The sequence below is a fragment of the Plodia interpunctella genome, chromosome 12, assembly GCF_027563975.2.
Source record: "Plodia interpunctella isolate USDA-ARS_2022_Savannah chromosome 12, ilPloInte3.2, whole genome shotgun sequence".
Classification (NCBI taxonomy): domain Eukaryota; kingdom Metazoa; phylum Arthropoda; class Insecta; order Lepidoptera; family Pyralidae; genus Plodia; species Plodia interpunctella.
Window position 1 is genome coordinate 1,291,530 of NC_071305.1, and position 20,849 is coordinate 1,312,378.

At 34.3% G+C, this 20,849-nt stretch overlaps 1 protein-coding gene across 1 annotated transcript in view; it reads left to right on the plus strand.

Moving 5' to 3' along the window:
• The window catches only part of LOC128674065 (acyl-CoA:lysophosphatidylglycerol acyltransferase 1-like), a 194,036-nt gene extending 191,626 nt beyond the window's left edge, over nucleotides 1-2,410 (plus strand). The window contains exons 3-6 of the mRNA XM_053752356.2: nucleotides 61-197; nucleotides 872-1,011; nucleotides 1,519-1,712; nucleotides 2,029-2,410. Coding sequence (XP_053608331.1) covers nucleotides 61-197; nucleotides 872-1,011; nucleotides 1,519-1,712; nucleotides 2,029-2,265 — 708 coding nt within the window. The 3' untranslated portion in view covers nucleotides 2,266-2,410. The remainder of the gene's footprint in view (nucleotides 1-60; nucleotides 198-871; nucleotides 1,012-1,518; nucleotides 1,713-2,028) is intronic.
• The last annotated feature ends 18,439 nt before the right edge of the window (nucleotides 2,411-20,849 follow it).

A 20,849-nucleotide genomic window follows, 5' to 3' on the forward strand; every position in this document is an offset into this window, starting at 1 on the left:
AAGGTGTACCTAAGTCAATATTTACAAAGTTGTCATCAACATATATTTTTTTGTTCACAGGGCAAAGACAAGCGAGATCAGTCCCTGGATGAGCTAAGAGAGCACATCCACAGGAGCTACATCCCGTTGGGACGGCAGTTCATGGTGCTGTTCCCCGAAGGGGGCTTCTTGCACAAGAGAAGAGAAGTAAGCCAAAGGTATGTTGTGGCCTAAATCTGTTTTGGATAGGACAAGCGAGAGCAACCCGTTGTCACTAATTTTACTATGACATGAGCAGTTTATACCATTAAGACCTGTTCGTCTGTTATTTAATATCGTAATCTGACAGATAAAGTGACTGCTGTATAATTCTGCTTGAAGTTTTTTGATAGTTAGTCCTATCCAACTCTTGTGAAACACAATATTTTTTTAAAAGTTATCTGTTCGTTATGGTACATATAGGATATAAGATACTTTATCAACAAGTGTAATAGGGTCTTTTAGTCTCAGTTTTTATTATATATATAGATTGCGAATAAAGTAATATAATTGCAGCGGTCCTTATGATAAGACATTTCCACAGGAGTGAAGCTCTGAGGTGTAGCTGACGGCTCAGGGCTTCGCTCCTGTGGGAATTTCTGGATTAAAAGTAACCTATGTGTTATTCTCGGTTATATACCGGTCGGGTAGGAGAGCAATCCGTCCAGTTTTTGCATGAAAGAGTAACAAACAAACACCTTACAAACTTTCGCATTTATAACATTAGTGGGATTCGGACATTCGGGTTTTATTGTATTTGCAAATTACAAATTTACAACTGCAAGATCACCAACCAACAGTATCTTATCGTCGTGGGTGGAAAAATATATAATTACTTTTTATTTTGTTCTAGATTTGCTGAGAAGAACAACTTACCTAAGCTTGAATACGTGTCATTGCCGAGAGCTGGTGCTATGAAGGTGATCCTGGAGGAGATGGGACCTCTGAGGGACGAGAATACTGCTAGCACTTCTAAAGCGGGAGCTAGGAAAGGTATATTAAACTTCTCGTAATAAATTGGCACAAAATAACCAAACATTAGAAAAACAAGTATTTTTGTTTTGTGTGGCGGTGAGTTTCGGATATTTTTTGCTATTTATTATCGTCAAAGAGATCTTGTTGCAAACAACGCGTGACGAAAAATTGGATCGACGAAAGATCGAAGAAGCATAATATGATGGGTGTGCCATCAGATTATGCTTATCATAATAATGCATTATTATGGAAACTACATCGACACGGGAAATTACATTTTTCTGTAGGACAAGCGGTAGGTAACTTGCTAAATTTGATTACATACAAACATTGGGACAGACGAAACTAATTAAATGCTTGCCGAAAGCTGGGAAAATCCAGACGTACACTTTTGTTAAAGCGTGTATAATCTATCACGACATGTCCATTTGAAAGCCATCGTAGAATATGGTACCTCGCAATGAGTATATTCATCTTTGAGTAATTCACTATAAAGAAAAAAAAATTATAACTTTGATTTTCCAGATGACAATTGCAACCAAAGCTGCTCCAGGAGCCGGATTTTAGTAAACAAAGAGATCGGAGACACCATTGAGTGGATTCTGGACGTCACCATCGCATACCCTGATAGAGTACCACTGCTGCTTCAGGACATCGTCTGCGGGTTCCGAAGTCCTTGCAGGACCTATATTCATTATAGGCTGTATCCTTGTACTGATGTAAGTTTATGTTGATGTTCTAATTTTCATTGGTAAGGTTAATGTTTTTAAATTTACGTGTTCAAAAGGGGGTTTTTTCTTTGGCTATTGTAGAGTTTTTTCTTTGTTTGTTGTTATTCAAATCTTGGTTGTCCACATCGATGTCTTCTACTAAAAGAGGTACGAATTAATGGGCATTCGACTTTCGATTTTCATATTTTAATTTTAGTTTACGGGGAGGTCTTTACACAGCAATGGGACACAAGCAGGACAGAAATATTTTTGTTTGATTTTGAAGTATAACGTGTGCCGATATCAAAATATATTTTCGTTCCAGGTACCAGCAGATTCAGAAGGCATGACGAACTGGTTATACGACAGGTTCGTCGAAAAGGATAAGATGCTAGAAGAATTCTATCGCACCGGCAAATTCCCTCCCCACGGTCCCACTCCAAACCTCGAACGGACAGTCAGACAAGACAACGTCCGATATCTAATACTGCATTCGTTCTTTCTAGCATCTACTTATATACAGCTTAAAATGTATTATTATTTACTTACCCTTTTTTATTAGCATCCTTTTGAGAATTTACGGGTAGACCAGGCGTGATGTGATCAGTGTTTTTGGTTGATTTGGTTGTGGTGTCTTTTTTATTTATTACACAAAATGCTTTCTTGTACGTTGTGCATTATTTTGAACAAACTGAACAGTCTATGATACTGAACAAGTTTTCGTTTGGAAGCAACGCTAAAATCGCGAAAAAAAAATCAGCTGATCACACATTTTTCACAAGTTAAGAATTTGATTTTGTATGGAACAGCTGAAATTTTTAGTACTTACTCCCTTATGAAAAGTTGTTCCGAATCATGCAATGAGCATGTAGACAAAATATAGCCCTGTACTGTTAGTTTGCATTATATCTAGTAATATTCTGGGAAAAAGCTAAATTTCGTAACACAAGTTCAACAATAGCAAAATAGTTGAAAATTGTCAAAACCATACATATTTTTTTTAACATAATATTTGACTGTTTTAATGGAATGCAATCAACCTGAATAAAATTTTTGTGTTTGTAGTATTTCTTCAGCCAACTTTTCAAAAGTACATATTCAAAAAAATATCCTTGTTTCTGTCAAACTTAATAGTTTTTAATGCAATGGCTATATAGGTACTAGCCATTTAAAAAACTATTAAATTTGTAAAAATCTTATGATACATATCTTTATTTGACCATATTCATAGAACATGTTTTAATTTTTACTGCAAGGAAGTTCTACTCGTATGTATTTATTCTAATTGTAAATAAACTTCTTATTTTTAATAGTAAAGTTGTAGGAAAGATCGCTATTTTATTTTGAAAGATCACGTCTGGTCCAGTGGGATTTTATTTTGAATTGAAAATAATGATCATTTTGTTTGTTGATTGTCACTTTGTAATTTATGATTTTTATGACCAACAGTCTGTACTGTATTTCTTTATCAGAAAAAAATTGGTAGTTGAATTAATTTGCGATGGAAATTTCCGTCGAAGAACCAATGTTCACGAATGTTTCTTTTCGCGTAATATAGTGACAGTCAATAACCAAGTGTAAAACATTGCACTATGTTTAATGGTGCTTGGCGAAGTACATTTTAGTGATGTATGTATAGCTTGTAATTTTTGTTACCTCTTGACATGTCGGGTAGGATCTCGATTTAGCACAGTTTCGTGAGTAAGCACCGTATAATCAATTCTCATTGAACATGGTATCGATTTCTCCATCAAAGTTTGTGATTCAAAGTTAGATTAAGGGATTATTATTCACATCATCTAATAACGTATCGTGAAGAATGGCTCGAATGATACTGGGCGTAATATACTTAAAGGAAACAGTCCACTGCTGTCCATAGGCCTCTCTCAAAGTGCGTCGTTGTTGTCGATTTTGGATTTTTCGCATCCAGTCGTACCCTTCCACCTATCGTAAGTCATCACGCCATCTAGCCCATCTAGCTAGTGGGTTGCCCACACGTCGCTTACCCAGGCGTGGCCTCCACTCGAGAAAATGTCTACTGAGGCGGTTATACCAGTATCTTGTCTAACTCTGCCTCAAATTCTGGATAATGAATTATATGCATGGTGTGTCTGGACGGGGCATAACATATTAATATTCCTTAAATCTTTTTTATCGATCAATCAATCAGACAGAAAATATACTTAAAGGTAACTTTAAATAGTTTAACAGATCATTATTGTTTCGATTCTATGTCAATGTGAATTGAGCTACTTATTTGATGATATAGTAAATTGAGGTTTTTTTTTCCGTGTTATATCATCGAATGAACTTTTAAATTAAGGGATATACGGTCAGTTTTTGTTCCAACATAGTTTAGCAACGGCTTTTAGCTTGCTTTGCAAAAATATAATACTTGTGCAGTTCGATATGATTTATTGCGGCGAGCGTGTCAGACTTTTATGCAATGAAGCATTGCGTCTTTTTTATGTGTTTTGTGTCTATAAAGTAATCTGTGTTATTCAATGCTTCAAAAAAAAATGTGCTAAAAAAAACCCACGGGTCGGTGCAAAGACAATCTGGCTAGGTGGGGTATGCTTGACCATACTCAGAACATGTGCGATTGTGGCTTCTCCCCACAATCGATGACTCATCTTGACACCTGTCCCGAGTGTCCAAACACCTGTACTCGCGCTGACTTGATGGCAGCTTCCGATGAAGCCATCGAAGTGGCTCGGTTCCGGCGAGAATGCACTTAGCACCCAATAAAGTGTTGATTTATCATCGACACGCAAAGAAGAAGAAGTAGTCTTGTAAGAAAAAACTGATCGTATACTAGTTAGTGCTTACTGAGAAACTTGAAATAAAAGCGTGCTGTGACAAACAAGTCAATATACTTAGTTTTTATTAACATTAGCTTCACTAAATCACTTGAACTTACGAATCCCTATGACAATAATTGTCCATCACACTTTTTTTATTAAGAATGCTTAGCGTGAAAACAAACATATCACGGTGTTAAAAATAAATGTTGTGTGAGAATAAAATTTAACTACGTGATCAGTTCAGACGGCGACACCGAGAAAATACAATTTGAAAACATAGACCAAAAGGGAAAGTAGATAGTTTGGAAAAATACCCCAATTGGGGTAGTGGACAAGTAGACTGATCGGGGAAATAGAGCGATCATTCCGGAGGGATACCAACATATGTGGGAGGCAATACATTGACTTATGCAACATGTGCTGCCATGGTGCACAGGTCAATGTAATTTGTCTAGATTTAAACGATTTGTTGAGTGACAAGTCTACTGTTAATATTAAAATACGCTATTTACCTCTTACCATAGTAGGTACTGCAGCAATATTCCCTATTGAAACTAGCACTAAGCATTCTGATTGTCTCGCTTCCAGAAAAAGAGTTTTCGATTCGTGACGCGAATTCGTTGTTTTCTGGCGCTAAAAGTTCCGAAACCCTTTTATTTAAGTTGCAAAAGAGCCGGGTACAAAAGTACACCTAAGTAGCTCAACTTTGTCGAAAACGAACAATCGCGAAGTATTCCAGCTGGGACAATTAGGATAGGATACTTGAACCGGATTTATCTGGAAATTTCCGGTTTCTACTGGTAGATTTGTACGTGCGCTCCTAGGTTTTTCAAATGCCATTTTGAACACAACTGGTTTGTAACCTATATCAATGTCTAAATTAGGGTAATTTAGTGTTTAAGATTAGTTAATAGATGTCACTTTGTGTTTTAAATTTTCTTGTTATTTTGGTCGGCGTATATTTATAAGTTGGCAGAATGAAATAAATTCGCAAATAAAAAGCAATTACTTTAACAAACATAAATCATTTACCACGGTGAGTACTTAGTTATTGTTGCGTTAAATGTTAAAAAGGGTTTATTCTGCCAACATGTATTTGACAGTCTATATAGGTACAGATTTTTCAAGATTACAATAATATTGAATTTATATGTACATTTAAAATGAGGGAATATTGAATATGCCAAAACATATTTGCCGTAAGTGCCTAGCTTATCGAATGAAATGAAGAAAGCTTACTTGTTAAAGTTATTAGACTCGAAAATGACTCGTCATTGTTGAGATAAATTAAAGACGAGACTAGTAAAATAAATTAAATATAAAAAATAAAATATTTAAATTCTTTTTTCACCAACTATGTAAAAATTATTCAATCCACACTTTTTTAATAACACAGCATGTTGTGATCAACTAATAGTTGTTTTCTATTTATTTCAATAGATGTCGTCATTTTCGCGGGGACAGATTTGTTTGATTTGTACATTAGTGGTTTTTATTTTAACTGGATATGTGACAATTTTTAAACAAAGACGGTGCTTAGATTTTAAAATGCCGTAACCTTTTTTGTTGTGGTTAAAATAGTTTCGATTTTTTTCAAATATATTTTTATACCCAACACCAAATAGGACAGTATTTTTACACACGCCAAGCTGTTTGCATTTTCTGCGTATTCTAATAATAATCCCTTTAGCCACTAAGAACAATCTAACTTTCACTGTAATAGCACGAATGATAGCAAATATTTAGTACGTTCTTGAGACAATACTTTTTATAATTGTCTTTTTGTATGTATTTCATCATATCCGACCAACTCTTGTTTTTATATAAAAGGGTGCCTTTTGAAACGTTAGCAGAATAAAAAAAATCCTTTTTAGTTAAACACCATTTTAAGCCCGCCGGGCTTGGAGTTGGCTATTATTTATTTTTTAATTAAAAATCCCTCTTAAGTTCCCTTCCCCATTGAAGTTATCTTTAAGAATTTTCCAAGTGCATAATAATCTTTGTAGATAAACCTAAGTTGCTTTTAAAGAATACTGCTTATGAACCGATTTCGCCTTTGCAAGTCCGAGATAATTTGCAATTTTATCTTAAACTTTACTTAATATTTTAATCCTTCAGTTCAGTTTCTTTGCAAAGTTGGTCTTCTAATTTTTGATAATCTGTTTTTCTGGCTAGTTTTTTTTTTTTAATGAAAATCAAAAATTAAAATTTGTAGTAAATTATTCAATCTGTATTACATTGTGACTATACTCATTATCAAGTTTCGATCAACTTTTTTGTAATTTTTTTGCTGATTGTACCAAAAGTGTATTTTTTTTCTAAATAATAGTTTAATAGCGACTACGGGAAAATAAGGGTTATTCATAAAGAAAACAGGGATACTATAAATTAGACTCAAAAAGAAAATGTAGTCGTTTTTACCAATAGACATAATTCGGGCCATAGATAAGTTGGAATATGCACAGAGCGCAAAATGTGATTTCGGTTAGTTAATTGTTTTTATTTTTATTTCATTTGCAAGTTAAGTTTGTCATGTTGTAGATAAGTTTTTTTTTTCAATATGCAAAATAATGTTTGTGATGCTTTGAATGTAATTAGTTAATAAGTCCTTTACCATAAACTCAAGAAATTGTCGCTTCTGTTGAACATCTGAATTATTTGATACTTATATACCAATCGGCTGTAATAAATGTAAATGAAACGTTTAAATATTAGTTTATGGGTAATTTTCAAGTTAGTGTATTTTTACACGTCTATTTACCTCATGTGTTTTTGTTTTTCAATTTTGGTATGTTTAAACAAAATTATACAAATCACACTTACAATCTGATGTTCAACAGGATTTAAACTTAAACCAATGGGATTGAATGGTGAAGTATGACGTCATATAGTTGACATTAAATGTCATTTTATCATTTGACCTGGCGAATGGTGTTTGAGTGACGTCGTTGCTGCATTTGTTGTTTTTTTTTTTCATCTATAGTTACTTAGTTAAGTTTAAGTCGCGTTATGATTGGTCCTTAAATTGAGTGAGATAAGTAATTCCTTAAGTCCATTGTCATTAGGTAGTCAATTCGAAATTAGTTTTGATTTCATTTTAGATTTTTTTTTGTATGTGTTTAAGTACAATAATTGTCGCGTGTTTTATTAACAAATCGCAAAATATGTTTATGGATATACGAAAATATGCGCTGGACATGGTATAATAAGAATTATGGTTTTGTTTCATATTTGGTTTTGGCGTTTTTAAACCGTATTTTTCCATCTACAAAACTGATATATTTTTTGTGTATATTATTTTGTTGCATATCAAAAAAATAATTACATTTCGTAATAAATAAATGATCCTCGATCGGAGTGATAGTTGATCAATTTATTTTGCTCAAAAAGCTTACGATATCATAACTCTTAAATGCTGAATATATATCTGCTTACTAATATTGATTTTAGATATAAATACTATATGAAGAATTTTGGGGACTTATAATTGAACATTGTAAAATCAATTGTTTTAATTTAAACTTGTTAATTAATTATTAAACACAAATAGTCATGCACAAAATTATTTCCCATACCTCTCCTTAACTTGTATCAATATGTGAATGCACAATTTTATGTCCCGAAAATTCGTTTTTTTTTTCAGAAGGATACTTTTAAACAAACTATTTTCAATATTAACTACTTAATTTTATAAATCCTTACTACTTCTTAACAAAAAACTAAGATTTTGATAATAAGCATAGATATTAAAAATATAGCACTTTTTATATTTTACATAGCTTATAAGTAATATGTCGTCGAAAGTATAGTCTTCTTCACAGTCGTATTCCTCATGGCTGAGGGACGTGGTCATTACGTGGAATGAAACACACACAATAACTTTCTTGGCATTATTAATGGAGTGGTTTGCCATTGCCTTCTCCATTTCACACACAAGTTAATAAGAATCAACCAGTGTGCAGGTTTCCTCATGATGTATAGTATAGGGGATATAAACCTTTCATAGCTGACAGGCAACAACAGTGTTCCCATAGCGGGTTGTTCTAAGAGCCAAATCTTCAAGTTTTCAGGTTTACAGCTTAGAAAGAAACCAGCAATCCGTTTGTATGTTTGTTTGTATCCTTCTGGAAATACAGGAAGATTCGTACATTTTATGTATTATTATTTTGTATTATACATTAAGAGCAAGTTCCTCAGTTTGTCAATAAAGCACGTTTGTGGCACTCACCTGAGTTTTTTTTCTTCTCTCCTTATCTCACAGTCTTTTTCCAAGCTCCTATTTTTTATAGCCAAGACAGAAATCTAAAGGGGCGTTTGCCCAGCAGTAGTATTGTTACTTAACACGTCTAAATTAGCATTATGTACAAAATATATTTCTTTACTAATCATGAAAAAAACTGGTTGCACTCCGGGAGTGTGCCGGCAGAAGTGAAAACTTGAATATTAACGTGTTACGGTTAATTGATTAGGGTTAGTGCGGGTTTGCATTTAACTTCCCACCATCGAATCGATTCGTAGTGAGACGCAGCGAACCAATCACATTGCAGTGTCGTTGTCGTTGGCGTCAAAATGTCGCAAAACCTAGATTAAAGAAGAAAATAAAAGCGGCAATAATGCAAATAATTCAAGTAGGTATTTATTGAAGTTAAATAAGAATAACGCTTCTGGTAGTTACGTCGTAATTTTAATGATGTCTTATTCAAACAGTGGGATACGTAGATTCACGTGTCAGCCCTTTGTGTGGTCTGAGTTATGAATATAAGTCTTTGAGATTTGTAGAGGCAGTATAAATATGTGCTGGGCACAGGCTAATAAATGTATTGGCGGCTCCGGCTACACTGTCGGCAAATAACTGGCCAAACTTTGGTGGATTGCTTGTCAGCTCCACAATGTCGTCGAAATCAGACTCATGCCGACACGAACTACTTGAACATTGCGCAGTTAGTATGAGTGATTTTGTTTACAGCAATGAAAAAACAGCAACGTATACCGAATCAACCAAATTTTGGCAAATTATTCGATGATAATGTGAAGTCGGCAAGATAATATATTGCTGGTTTTTCAATGCGTTCAATCTCTTCTTTTCGAGTGTGTTAATTGCTTACACTGGTGTCAGATTGTATTCAAGTCGCCTAAAGCTATCTGTTATGACTTTTACTACTTACTGCGTCTGTGGCAAGTAATCGCATACACATTAGTGGACTTAAACCGTCGTACAGTGTGCAGGTTTCCTCATGATGTTGTCCTTCACCGGAAGCATGTTGTGTTCTATGAAAACTACTATAGATCAGTCAGATTAGACTAGTAGAATTTCTACCTGAATCCTTAGTCTTTCAAATTGTCTGTTGTGACACAAAAACTCTCAACTCTTATGACTTGCGTCACATTTGAAGGATTTCCTGAGAACTCCCTGTATCAATGTGCTCAGAGCGAGCACAAACAACGCTACGTGACGAGGAATATATGCGAGTTTGTTTGTCTGTTGTGCGAAATTATGGCACGGACAGTTTTTATATGTGTTGCTATCTTCGTGTGTTCTCACATTCGAGGCAATGAGGCCTTGAAGCCTTACATCTAAGTCAGAATTTTTGGAGCTTTGCTTTTATTGTTGTCAGGGAGATCTTATTGCATTCACTGTGTGACAAAAAATTATCTCCTTGCACCGTATAAACCGTTGAGGAATTTCCACGTCTGGCGCCGTTTCTGGTTGCATTATCTAGTCACGATTATCATAATAATGCAGTGTCACCAAAATTTCAGCTCAATCGGTTGAAGATATCCGCTTCAAACTTGAATTGCACTATTACATAGGGACATATCGACATATACATACATACATTGCAAGTTAAATAAAAGCTTGTAAAAAGCAACGTTTACCTAAAGACATGATTCCCTCATTCGATCCAAAATTTGTCTGGCACAATACAAACAAGTACTTCCTAAATATTGCAAGATGGCGAGAGCTGGAATCGTTCCTTTCACCGGTAAATAACATTTTCGAGAGCTCCGTAAAAATATATAATGGCTTTAGACACGTGTCGCCTCTGCCTTCATGACGTAGGTCTATATACAAAGTTTCTAGATGTGTCTTACAGAAGACTGCTTTTTTTTTTGTTTTCTCAGCATTTCTCCTCAACAGTGTTCGTTGCTAAATGCAATTGCAGTAATTTGTACAGTTATAAATCCTTATCCTTACGTAATATAAAACAAAATCCTCTGCCACATCTTTCTGTATGACTGTCAGTTCGCGACAAACTTAAAAACTACTAAACACGAATAAACGAACACAATAGCTCTTATTTATCGAAAATGTAAGCCGAATCTGTCCAAATTTTGCTGAACTGTTTGCCCACAGACATGAAGACTGCCGGGAATGCGCGGAGTTTATACAATATAACTAAAACCTATTCTAATATTTATAGTCGGCATTAAAATAACTAGAATACCTATCTAGAAAATGCTAAATCCATGTTCAAAACCCACGGATGGAGTGGCTGCTCCAAGTCGATCGACAAAGGACGATATTTGTCGAAGTCGGTAAATGCTTTTTTTACAATAATATTTTATTATCGCCTTTATTGAGACAACGGATGTCGCCAACAGAGTATGAAAGACGTTAAAGAGATTTAAATTGCTTTATTTAGGGAGAATTTTATCGTGTTCGTTTATAATATTTTTGTTTTTACTATTAAAATACTACCTGGGTCCCGGGGCTTCGCTCCCGTGGGAATAGTAGGGTTGTAACAGCGTTACAATAAAGCAATGTTTTAAGTACTATGTAATTATATGTTAATATTAATGTAATATAGTTGGTTAGAAAGATACCTCTAGTGGCAGAAGTTTGGTTCAAAATCAAAATCAAAATCAAATCATTTATTCAGAAATTAGGCCTTCACAGGCACTTTTTCACGTCATATTCTAAATTAAATGATGTTTACCAAAGCTACAAACTACTAGCATTTCGGAACGACCACTGCTGAGAAGAAATGCCGAAAGAAACTCATTCAAACAGTGTTGGTCCCTATTATGCCAGAAGGGCTTACCATTTTTTTAATATAAATTTATGTATAATTTTTTATCAGTAATATAACATGTAAGTACACAATAAAGTACATGGTCAAAAGGTATACTGAAACATATTATGATTGTGATCAAGTGCTGCAAGGAAAATATATATACTTTGGTTTGTATTCATATTCATTAATTTACCAACTAAGCGTACATTTGATTATTTTAAAATTATTTTAATTTTTTGTAATATTTATAGGTATATAATCATTTCCCATGAACTATATATGTGTTAGTAAACAAGACAGATGTATTAATGATGTTGTATGATTGATTAACTTATGGAGTTTCATTTTTTAAGAACAAGAGACTGAGAAATGGCTCATTGCCAAACCTTGTTAGATTATGTCGTAGCCTAAAGATTACAACACAAACCTGTTTCCTAGAAACATTTTATTTTTTAGAAACCAAAAATAAAACTTACAAAATTTTCCATATTGAGAATGGAAGAAAATTTTAATACAAACATTTTCAAAATATTAAAAAAATAATAAAATATATTAGGACAAATCACACAGATTGAGCTAGCCCCAAAGTAAGTTCGAGACTTGTGTTATGGGATACTTAACTCAACGATACTATATTTTATAACAAATACATATATAGATAAACATCCAAGACCCGGGTCAATCAGAAAAATATCATTTTCCATCATGACCCGACCGGGGATCGAACCAGGGACCTCTCGGTTCAGAGGCAAGCACTTTACCACTGCGCCACCGAGGTCGTCATCATCGTCATCAAATATGTTATTTGTCTTATATCTTATTATATAAGAAATTCAGAGTATGATCGCTTTCAGACTAAGTTGCTATGCTACATCACTAGGTAAGGCGTCAGACAATACGTTCACCACCAACTGTCAAATTTGTGCACCAACGTGTCACGCTTTTTCAGTCATATCAGCGTATCTTGTGGTACTAGTGTTTCTATTGTCAAGATTATATCTTTATAATATTTTTATGCAGTAAAGTTTAAAATAAATCAAAAAAGTTTAAACGTATCAGTTTTACAGATTCAAAGGCTCTCTGCAACCGACGTCTCGCAAAGGAAATGAAACTCTGTTTGTCTACCTCCGCAGGTAATTTCCGTTGTCTGTTTACTTTTTTAAACGACCTTTTGGAAATTCACCTTTTTTGAGTTTGCTTAACATTATCTCTGGGGATATGTTCTGTTATGTGACAGATACTTAGATTTTATATTTGTGTCCGAGATATCCGGATATTAAAATATGTATTCAAGAGTTCCGCCTACGCTAGTAGGGTCACGTCAAGTGTAAACCTCCAAAAACGAAATAATAAAAATAATGTCCTTCTGCTTGGTCTTGGATGATCAGGAACCTAAACCTGAGAGCTGGCTTGATGTAGTTAAGGAAGATGTGCATCCCAATGGTAAAATAATTAAGTGGAGTGGAAAAAGTAGGTAATTAAATACCGAATACTAAACTGCTGATGAAGGAACCTTAAAAACATTTATATAATGTCTGCAAAACTTGTGATATCATGGACATCAATATATTCTTTGTAGCACAACAAATCGAAATCAAAAATAAATTGGCGACAAAAATGCCTAATGAGAGAGCCCTTAATAAGATTTAAAAGTCTTTAAATAACCGTAAAACTTCGAAAGATAAAGAAGTAAATTGCTGCTAATAAAAATTAACTGTCCGAAAATCGACATAAAATGTTAATGTCCCCGTTTAAAAAAGATACACAGTGCGAAGCCTCCTTAAAATTCGGAGTATAAAAATAGAAGTATCAAAGAGACGTTAACTAAGGTTACTACACACATAAGGTGTTATGGTATGGTATACCAGGGATAAAGGAAGGGATACGGCGGGTTCCTTCCACCGCCATAGAGCAAAGCAGTCCAGGTTCCTCTTTCCTACTTTTCTCCTTCACTTTTCACATTCTCCGGCATTTTTAGTTATCAGACTATTGGCATGCATATCATCCTTGACCACATCAAGCCAGCACATACATAGATTTGCCTAATCATCCAAGACCAGGTAAAAGTACCTATATGATTTTTGCCAGAACTTCTTAGGTTAGTCCCTTCTGCCAGGGCCAAGTGGAAGCGGCACACGTAGATATTAAAAAATAAAATTAATGAGCATATATTGCATATCCAAGTCTTAATAACGCAGCCTTAACACTGATAAAGTAGTACATAAATATATATTATATAACTACACTGATACATACATTATATACATTTATAACTGCATACATACTTATTGCAATAGAGAACATAATTCAATATACACCAATATTCGTAAGTTTCCTGTAGTGTTGATATTAAGTTTTACTTTATTTTTATTTTATTTTAAACTTTATTATTATTATTTTTGTTTGTTTTATTTATGGCATCCGCGGAAGACCAGCACCGTGGCACACACCACGGCACATTCTGAGTGGAGACCGTTTTGTCTCAAGCATTACATTCGTTTTTATTTGTAATGTGTTGTGTGTACTAATTTGTTTGAGCAAATAAACGTTTTTTCTTTTTTTCTTTCTTATATTTGTTCCCTATGTAATTTGCTGGCTGACCTGAGACGTGGCCATACTAGCGATGGCGATACTCCTGGAGTGTGTGTGTGCTAAGTCACGGAAATGAAGGCTGCTTGGATTCCAGAGCTGATTTACATACAATGAAATCAAATGTCCGTTCAATTTGAAGTTTTCAATTATGTATACATGCTTTTGGTCAGAGATATATATTTTTTTCTTCAAATAAAAGAGATTGTCACTTCTATTTGGCATATCATGCCGAATTCCGTAGATCCCCCGTAAAATTTAAATGTTATTGCTAAGAACAGGCTTCCAGACGATTAGAACATTTGTGTGGCGAATCGAAGAGACCTCAAATTGCTCAATGTACCAGAAGTCCTCACGAATACCACGGATGCGGGGACAACATTGTACTGTCACGGACAAAATAAAATATAAAAAATTTGTATTAAGTATTTTCTCCCGTTATTATTTGCAGTAGTTTGAATTTGATTTAATTTGGAGGATAAAAGAGTTTTTATTAGAATTGTAAAGAAAATAACACGGACAAAATAGTTCTTTAAATTATAAAAATTTTGCATGTTAAAAATTAAACTCGATATTTCGAGCGTTATATTTGCATCAGAAGAGGTTTAATTTTATGTTGACTCCAGGCTACTGGGCGTGTCAGTCACAAAGAGACCGCGTAATTTTAATTCCATGTGGAAATTATAGTAAAACTTAAAGTATTTTTTTTACTATGAGAACTGTATGATACTGATCTCATTTCTTACATAGTGGTACTTCTAGTGTAAAGCCAGTAAGAAATTACTTTATTTATTCATAGAAAGTTCTCAGAAAATATTCACTTCTTTGTACATTTTACTAAGTGGCATGTTTCACGTAATATTTCTTGACACCCTTCAAAACGAAACATATTATGCCCAAATGTAGCTCGTTACCGGCCAAAGTAAGTCCATTACACAATTAACTTAACACTTTTGTCATTCACAGTACCCACATTAGGGTGTCTGCCCTTTGTGTATGTACTCGTATGTACCTTGACATAGGAACACATGGGTATACCGTGAATAATATGTTATTGTCGTGATAAAATAGGAAGATATTATGTTTTGTTTGTGTTTTTGTATTGTAACAATGTGTCTCTTATTATTTTATTTAATGATACTTAGTGAGATGAAAAAATTCTGAAATCGAGCGGGAATCGAACCCACGCCCCTGTCTATTATCTCATAGTGATATTCCTGAGAGTATAGTGGTCTTTTCTTTTCTTATCGAGTGACTTTACGATGAAACTTGACGTATACACGAGACATTTTTCCAACAATAGCAATAACACACTCGATATGATAATGACCGTAGATCATCAACAGATGAACCAATTTGGATGAGGTTTAATTTTATTTGATAGCTAATTTTTATGCGGTGGTTCGATATGTTTGATTAAAATCGGTTCAGCCGTTCAAAAGTTGTAGCGAATTGAATGTTGAAAGTCACACCAACATCAAGAACCTACGTGTCGGATGGAGCATGGACGGTCTCAATAGCTCATTGGCTAAGAGCACTGTCTCGGATAGACAGGTGCGTGGGTTCGGTTCCCGGTGGACTTCAGAATTTTTTCATTTCATTATAATTTTAAAAATTACGAAATCATTTTCATATTATAAATCCTAATAAAAATATTAGGCTTCAAAGCTGATTCTTTCAATGTACGGTACCCTAAAAATGCCCACCTGATCGTAGCCCCAATCGTCACGCTCCGCGCACGTCATCGCCATTCGATTAGCCACAGACTGCATACTTAGGGCAGTTGGGGTAGTGTAGGGTAACCAAGATTTTTATATTCGCTCCTTTTTCTGTAACACCCCTGCCAATATTGCTGTTTGATGTCAATCTGGTGACAATTGCTTCTCAAATGCTGCATCTAGTTTGATTGCTTTGTGAAAAATTGTTAAGTGCGAGTCGTTTTCAGTTTTGTGTATTAACTACCGTGTGCGAGTATAAGACCTATATTTGTTAATTGACGTCCTTGGAGAAAAGGCTGCGGTGAAGTTTGTTGCGTCGCTTCTTCTTCACCTGCGCTTTGGAAGTCGATAGTAGACTTAGTTTAAATTTTTGACGTCAATAAGTGATGTATATCATCCTAAATAAATAATTTTGAATTTAGATTTGAATTTGAGTAAGAAATATATTAAGGCGTATTAGCAAAACTCGTCTTTTCAAATCAAAAAATTGAATCACTTATGTAATTAGAAATGTATGTCTATAAAATATGTAATATAGGTGGTCCCTCAGACGACACTATGAGGACTGAGGGCCTTTCGTAAAACATCGTAACTAGCATATTTGGCTTTCACAAAATCTAATTCAAATATTCACAATTATTTTGGAATGTTCACTAAATCCTAAGAATAACCTCATAGAATTTCAAGAAGTGGGCCCTCTGACCACACACACATTATAAAATTACTTCCATATAATGTACTTTTAATTTATTAAATTTAAGATCTTTTTAATTCTGAGGAAGGTTTAGGTATAATTTAATATGGTTCTACCAGAGCGAAGCCGGGACGGACAGCTAGTAAAACAAGGATAATTCTTTAAAGTAACCTTCTGCCTTATTATATAATTAACAACAACTTTTAATTCTGGGCCCCCTATCTAACAAACCATATAATTGCAAGATAAATCTCGTATACAACACAAACAGCGCTCGATACACTCCGTTTGTTTAGGACCTAATCTAATTGATAGATGCCGGTTTTGTTAATTGCAAGATTTGGCATTTGGCCCGAATAACTTTGTGTATCGTGGACAACTGAACTTTACTTGTTATAGTTCGAAATTCAAACATAACTCTGGCTGTATTTGATGATAGTAATGTTCCAGAAAAAAATATATAACTGATTTAAAACCATGGAATAATTAACCACATACACGTCGAACAAAATGTTCCTGTAAACTATTATTGTAACTGGCTGGTAGAAAAGTTCAAATTTGGCATTTCTTCTGAGGGTGAATTTCACGACAATTTGAACGCGGCATGTAACATGTCGCACATTTTTTTTGAATAAAGAATATATTTTTTAAAATTAAACATTTACTTATAAAATTAACATTGTACCAGTACTTATTTATAAACTATGATAATTAAATTGCTTACTGTGTTTGGTACAATTTAATAAACACTAATGACAACCCGCGGCGGAGTTTTAAACGCTCGTGAAATTCACCCCCTGAATAGTTTTTGTTATCCCAAGCATAATTTAATAGAATTTCAAGAAGTGGGCCCTCAGACCACAAGCACATGTTTTTGTTTACTACTTTTTAATTTGTGTCATCTCTCGCCTTATTAAACTTAGGTTAACATTGCTGGTTTTATTTTTTATTAAGTTATATTTTAAGTATATTTAATCATAATGTGATATTGTATGTTATTACTTAAATATTATGTACTTATCTAATTTTGTATAATTATTTTTAAGAAATATAGTATTGTTTCAATTAGTTCATATTATAACAATAGAGATAGATAGATGAAAGAAAAAGATGGTGAGCTAGGACACAAAACTTGAGGCTTTATCTACCAATCAACCAAGAGATGAGAAAAGAAAAATGTGTAATATTTTTATTTGTATTTTTATCCATGTTTTTTTAGAACAAGCGAATAACTAAATTAATTCAAAATTCCACGTAAAAGCACCCCTCACTATAAACTTTGTAAAAGCTCGCCTAAGCTTTGCTTTCAGGCTTCAAGCAGCAGAAAGGTGATAAAATGTAAGCTTTGTGTTTCAGTTCACAATAACACAGGACGTGGTAGGTACGTGCCGCGTTTGATTGAAATAGTAGTACTTGCGCTAGAAACTAACACTTTTTCCGGGATGATACCCATGTTTTTTCCGCACTATTCTGATTATGTGCCTTATTAAATAAAAATAACGTACAGGCATCAAACTATATATTTATATCCCAAACGTTTCGGATTGTGTTACAACAAGTGGTCTCGTCGAGCGATTCACATTTTCTTGTTTTTTTTTTTATTGTCTTTCTCTTGATTGTATCTCCTACTGCAATATGATGTGAATTTTTAATTTTTCTTTTTGCAGAAAAAGACCCAAAACACTTTTAAACTTATGTATAAACGAAATTTATAACTCGATAAATCTAACTAAGTGCGAAACGCAAAGTCAATATATAACCTTTATATAAATGATTATAAACTAGAAATAAGTATAAACTATCTATGGAATTTCGGGATTAAAAGTACCCTATGTGTTCTTCCAGGTTATATTCTACCCATATACCAAATTCCATAAGAATTGGTCCCGTAGATTTTGCGTGAAAGAGTAACAAACACATTGAGTGACAACAAAGTCATTGAGGTGACCTTCGCATTTACAATATTAGTAGAACTTAAAACTACAACTAAATATCAAGCATTCAAACGAAGCATACAAACATAGTAGTAGAATGTACAATGTGCCGTATCTTAATTTTCCCAGCGCCGTCAAATAAAACCTCATCGACTTCGATCGCTTTATTGCTCTGAATCTTTAATACCTTTTATCCCATCTACCAATATATCCGCATTGCATAATCTTTAATACCTTGAAAGTGGAAGGACGAGGCAGCTGGATTTCAGCTGAGATAGTAAAAGCGGATAAAGTACACCATAGAATTTCTTTCAGCGCCGTTTTGTTTCTTTTTAAACTGATTGAGAGATGGCCAGTAATTTATCTTCCTATTTTCGAATTATGAAATATAACACGATTTATGAAGTTTGAATTCAACAGTATTGTGAAACTCCTCTTTTAAAGACGGTTAAAAATAATAAGTTTATGACTTAAGGTACCGTCTGCCTTCTTATATATTATGGAACTCTAAAAAGCATTTTTTAAAGTACACAAATTTTCAACATTGACATAAAAAATATGAAAAATAACTCCGTGATTTTGATAGGAAGTATTCATGTAATAGCTCCTTATTGTGACGACATGGGAGTTACGGGTTAAAAATACTAGATATGACTTGGACTGGCCAAATGAAAAATAATTTCAATAAGTATTTTTATAAAAAAATCATTTTTGACACAAGCTTTTATTGTTGTGTGAGAGATTTTATTGCATTTATTTCATTTTTAAATATCAAATTTACTGTTTTAATTAAAACATACTTCGTATTGTTTACGTTTAGTTTGCAATTGTGCAATAGGCAACCATAACATTCCTATAGAGGATTGAAGTCAGATAGGCGGCCGGTTTTAAATCACAGAAAATTCTAAAAATTTTTACGTATTTTTTTACACTGACCCCGGGCTTCGAGGCGTCACAGCCCCAAAGAAGAGAGAGATACTGAGTTCGTATGATGTAGGTAATACTGTCATGTCTAATTCAGTTCAATGCCTTGTTGTATATCTGTGTAACATCGTTTGGTGTTATGTTACGTCCATGTCGTAAATGACTTTGACGACCTGAACCGAGAGGTCCCGGGTTCGATCCCCGGTCGGGTCATGATGGAAAATGATCTTTTTCTGATTGGCCTGGGTCTTGGATGTTTATCTATATATGTATTTGTTATAAAATATAGTATCGTTGAGTTAGTATCCCATAACACAAGTCTCGAACTTACTTTGGGGCTAGCTCAATCTGTGTGATTTGTCCTAATATATTTATTATTATTATTTATTTATTTATTTATTAACTCGTGTGAACTCTTAATGAGGGATGTTTTTTGAAATCGCTCCTTAAATCCCCTCCTCGTGCATTTGAGTCAGCTGTGAAGAAATTTTAATGCTGATTTATCTCTCTCTCATTTCCACATGTACCTTACCTTCGGGGTTGTGACGCCACCAATCCCAGGATCAGCGTAAAAAATAACCATAAGATTTTGAAGATTAATCTGTGATTTCACAACCTGCCGCCTGCCTGATGTCAACCCTCCTTGGGAATGCTATTGAATATAAGCTGCTGAGACTATGTCCATTAGTCGCTTCGTACAACATCCACAGAAGGATATGAAGTGGTCTTATTATATGGCGGAACCACACTGCTTTAGCCTTGATTTTGACCATTTTTACTGATTTCCAAACGTAGGATTCCAAGAAGCGGTGGTGGTGTAACTGTTAAGACGCCCGCCTGTGAACTGAAAGGTCCCAGGTTTTAATCCTGCTCATGCCACATTAGTTTGTTATACCAATCTGACTCATGTGTAGTTTTCATCGACTACCACTTGCATTCGGTGAAGGAAAACATCGTGACGAAACGGAGACGTAATGGAGAAGGCAACGGCAAACCATTCCCTTAATAGTCCCTAAAAGTCGTTGTGTGTTTCATTCCATGTTATGACCACGACCCTCAGCCAGGAGAAATATGTTTATAAAGAGAAAAGTAGGAAAAAGATCACACCTTTTAATCTAAAGCATACCCTGTGTTTATGATCCGGGCAAACGTGACTCGAATGGAGGTGACGTCATTACCACGTTTCCCATGTCATTACCGGAGCCGGTAAAATGTTGTGACGGAACTTGCGATCCAGTTTAATTTGTTTTGGAGATAATTATAACTTTGCTATTGCGAATTTCGAAAACATTTTTGAGCTCAACAGTACTCGATCTAGTTTTCTATAGAAAGTTTAGTTTTGAAATGAGAGAATGAGAGCGTCTTTATTAGAAGAGAAGAGAGAATCCTATAAGAAGACCTATAGGAAATTATTTTCTTATAGGTTTGCCCGAGCGAAGCCAGGACGGGTCGTTAATAGATAAATAG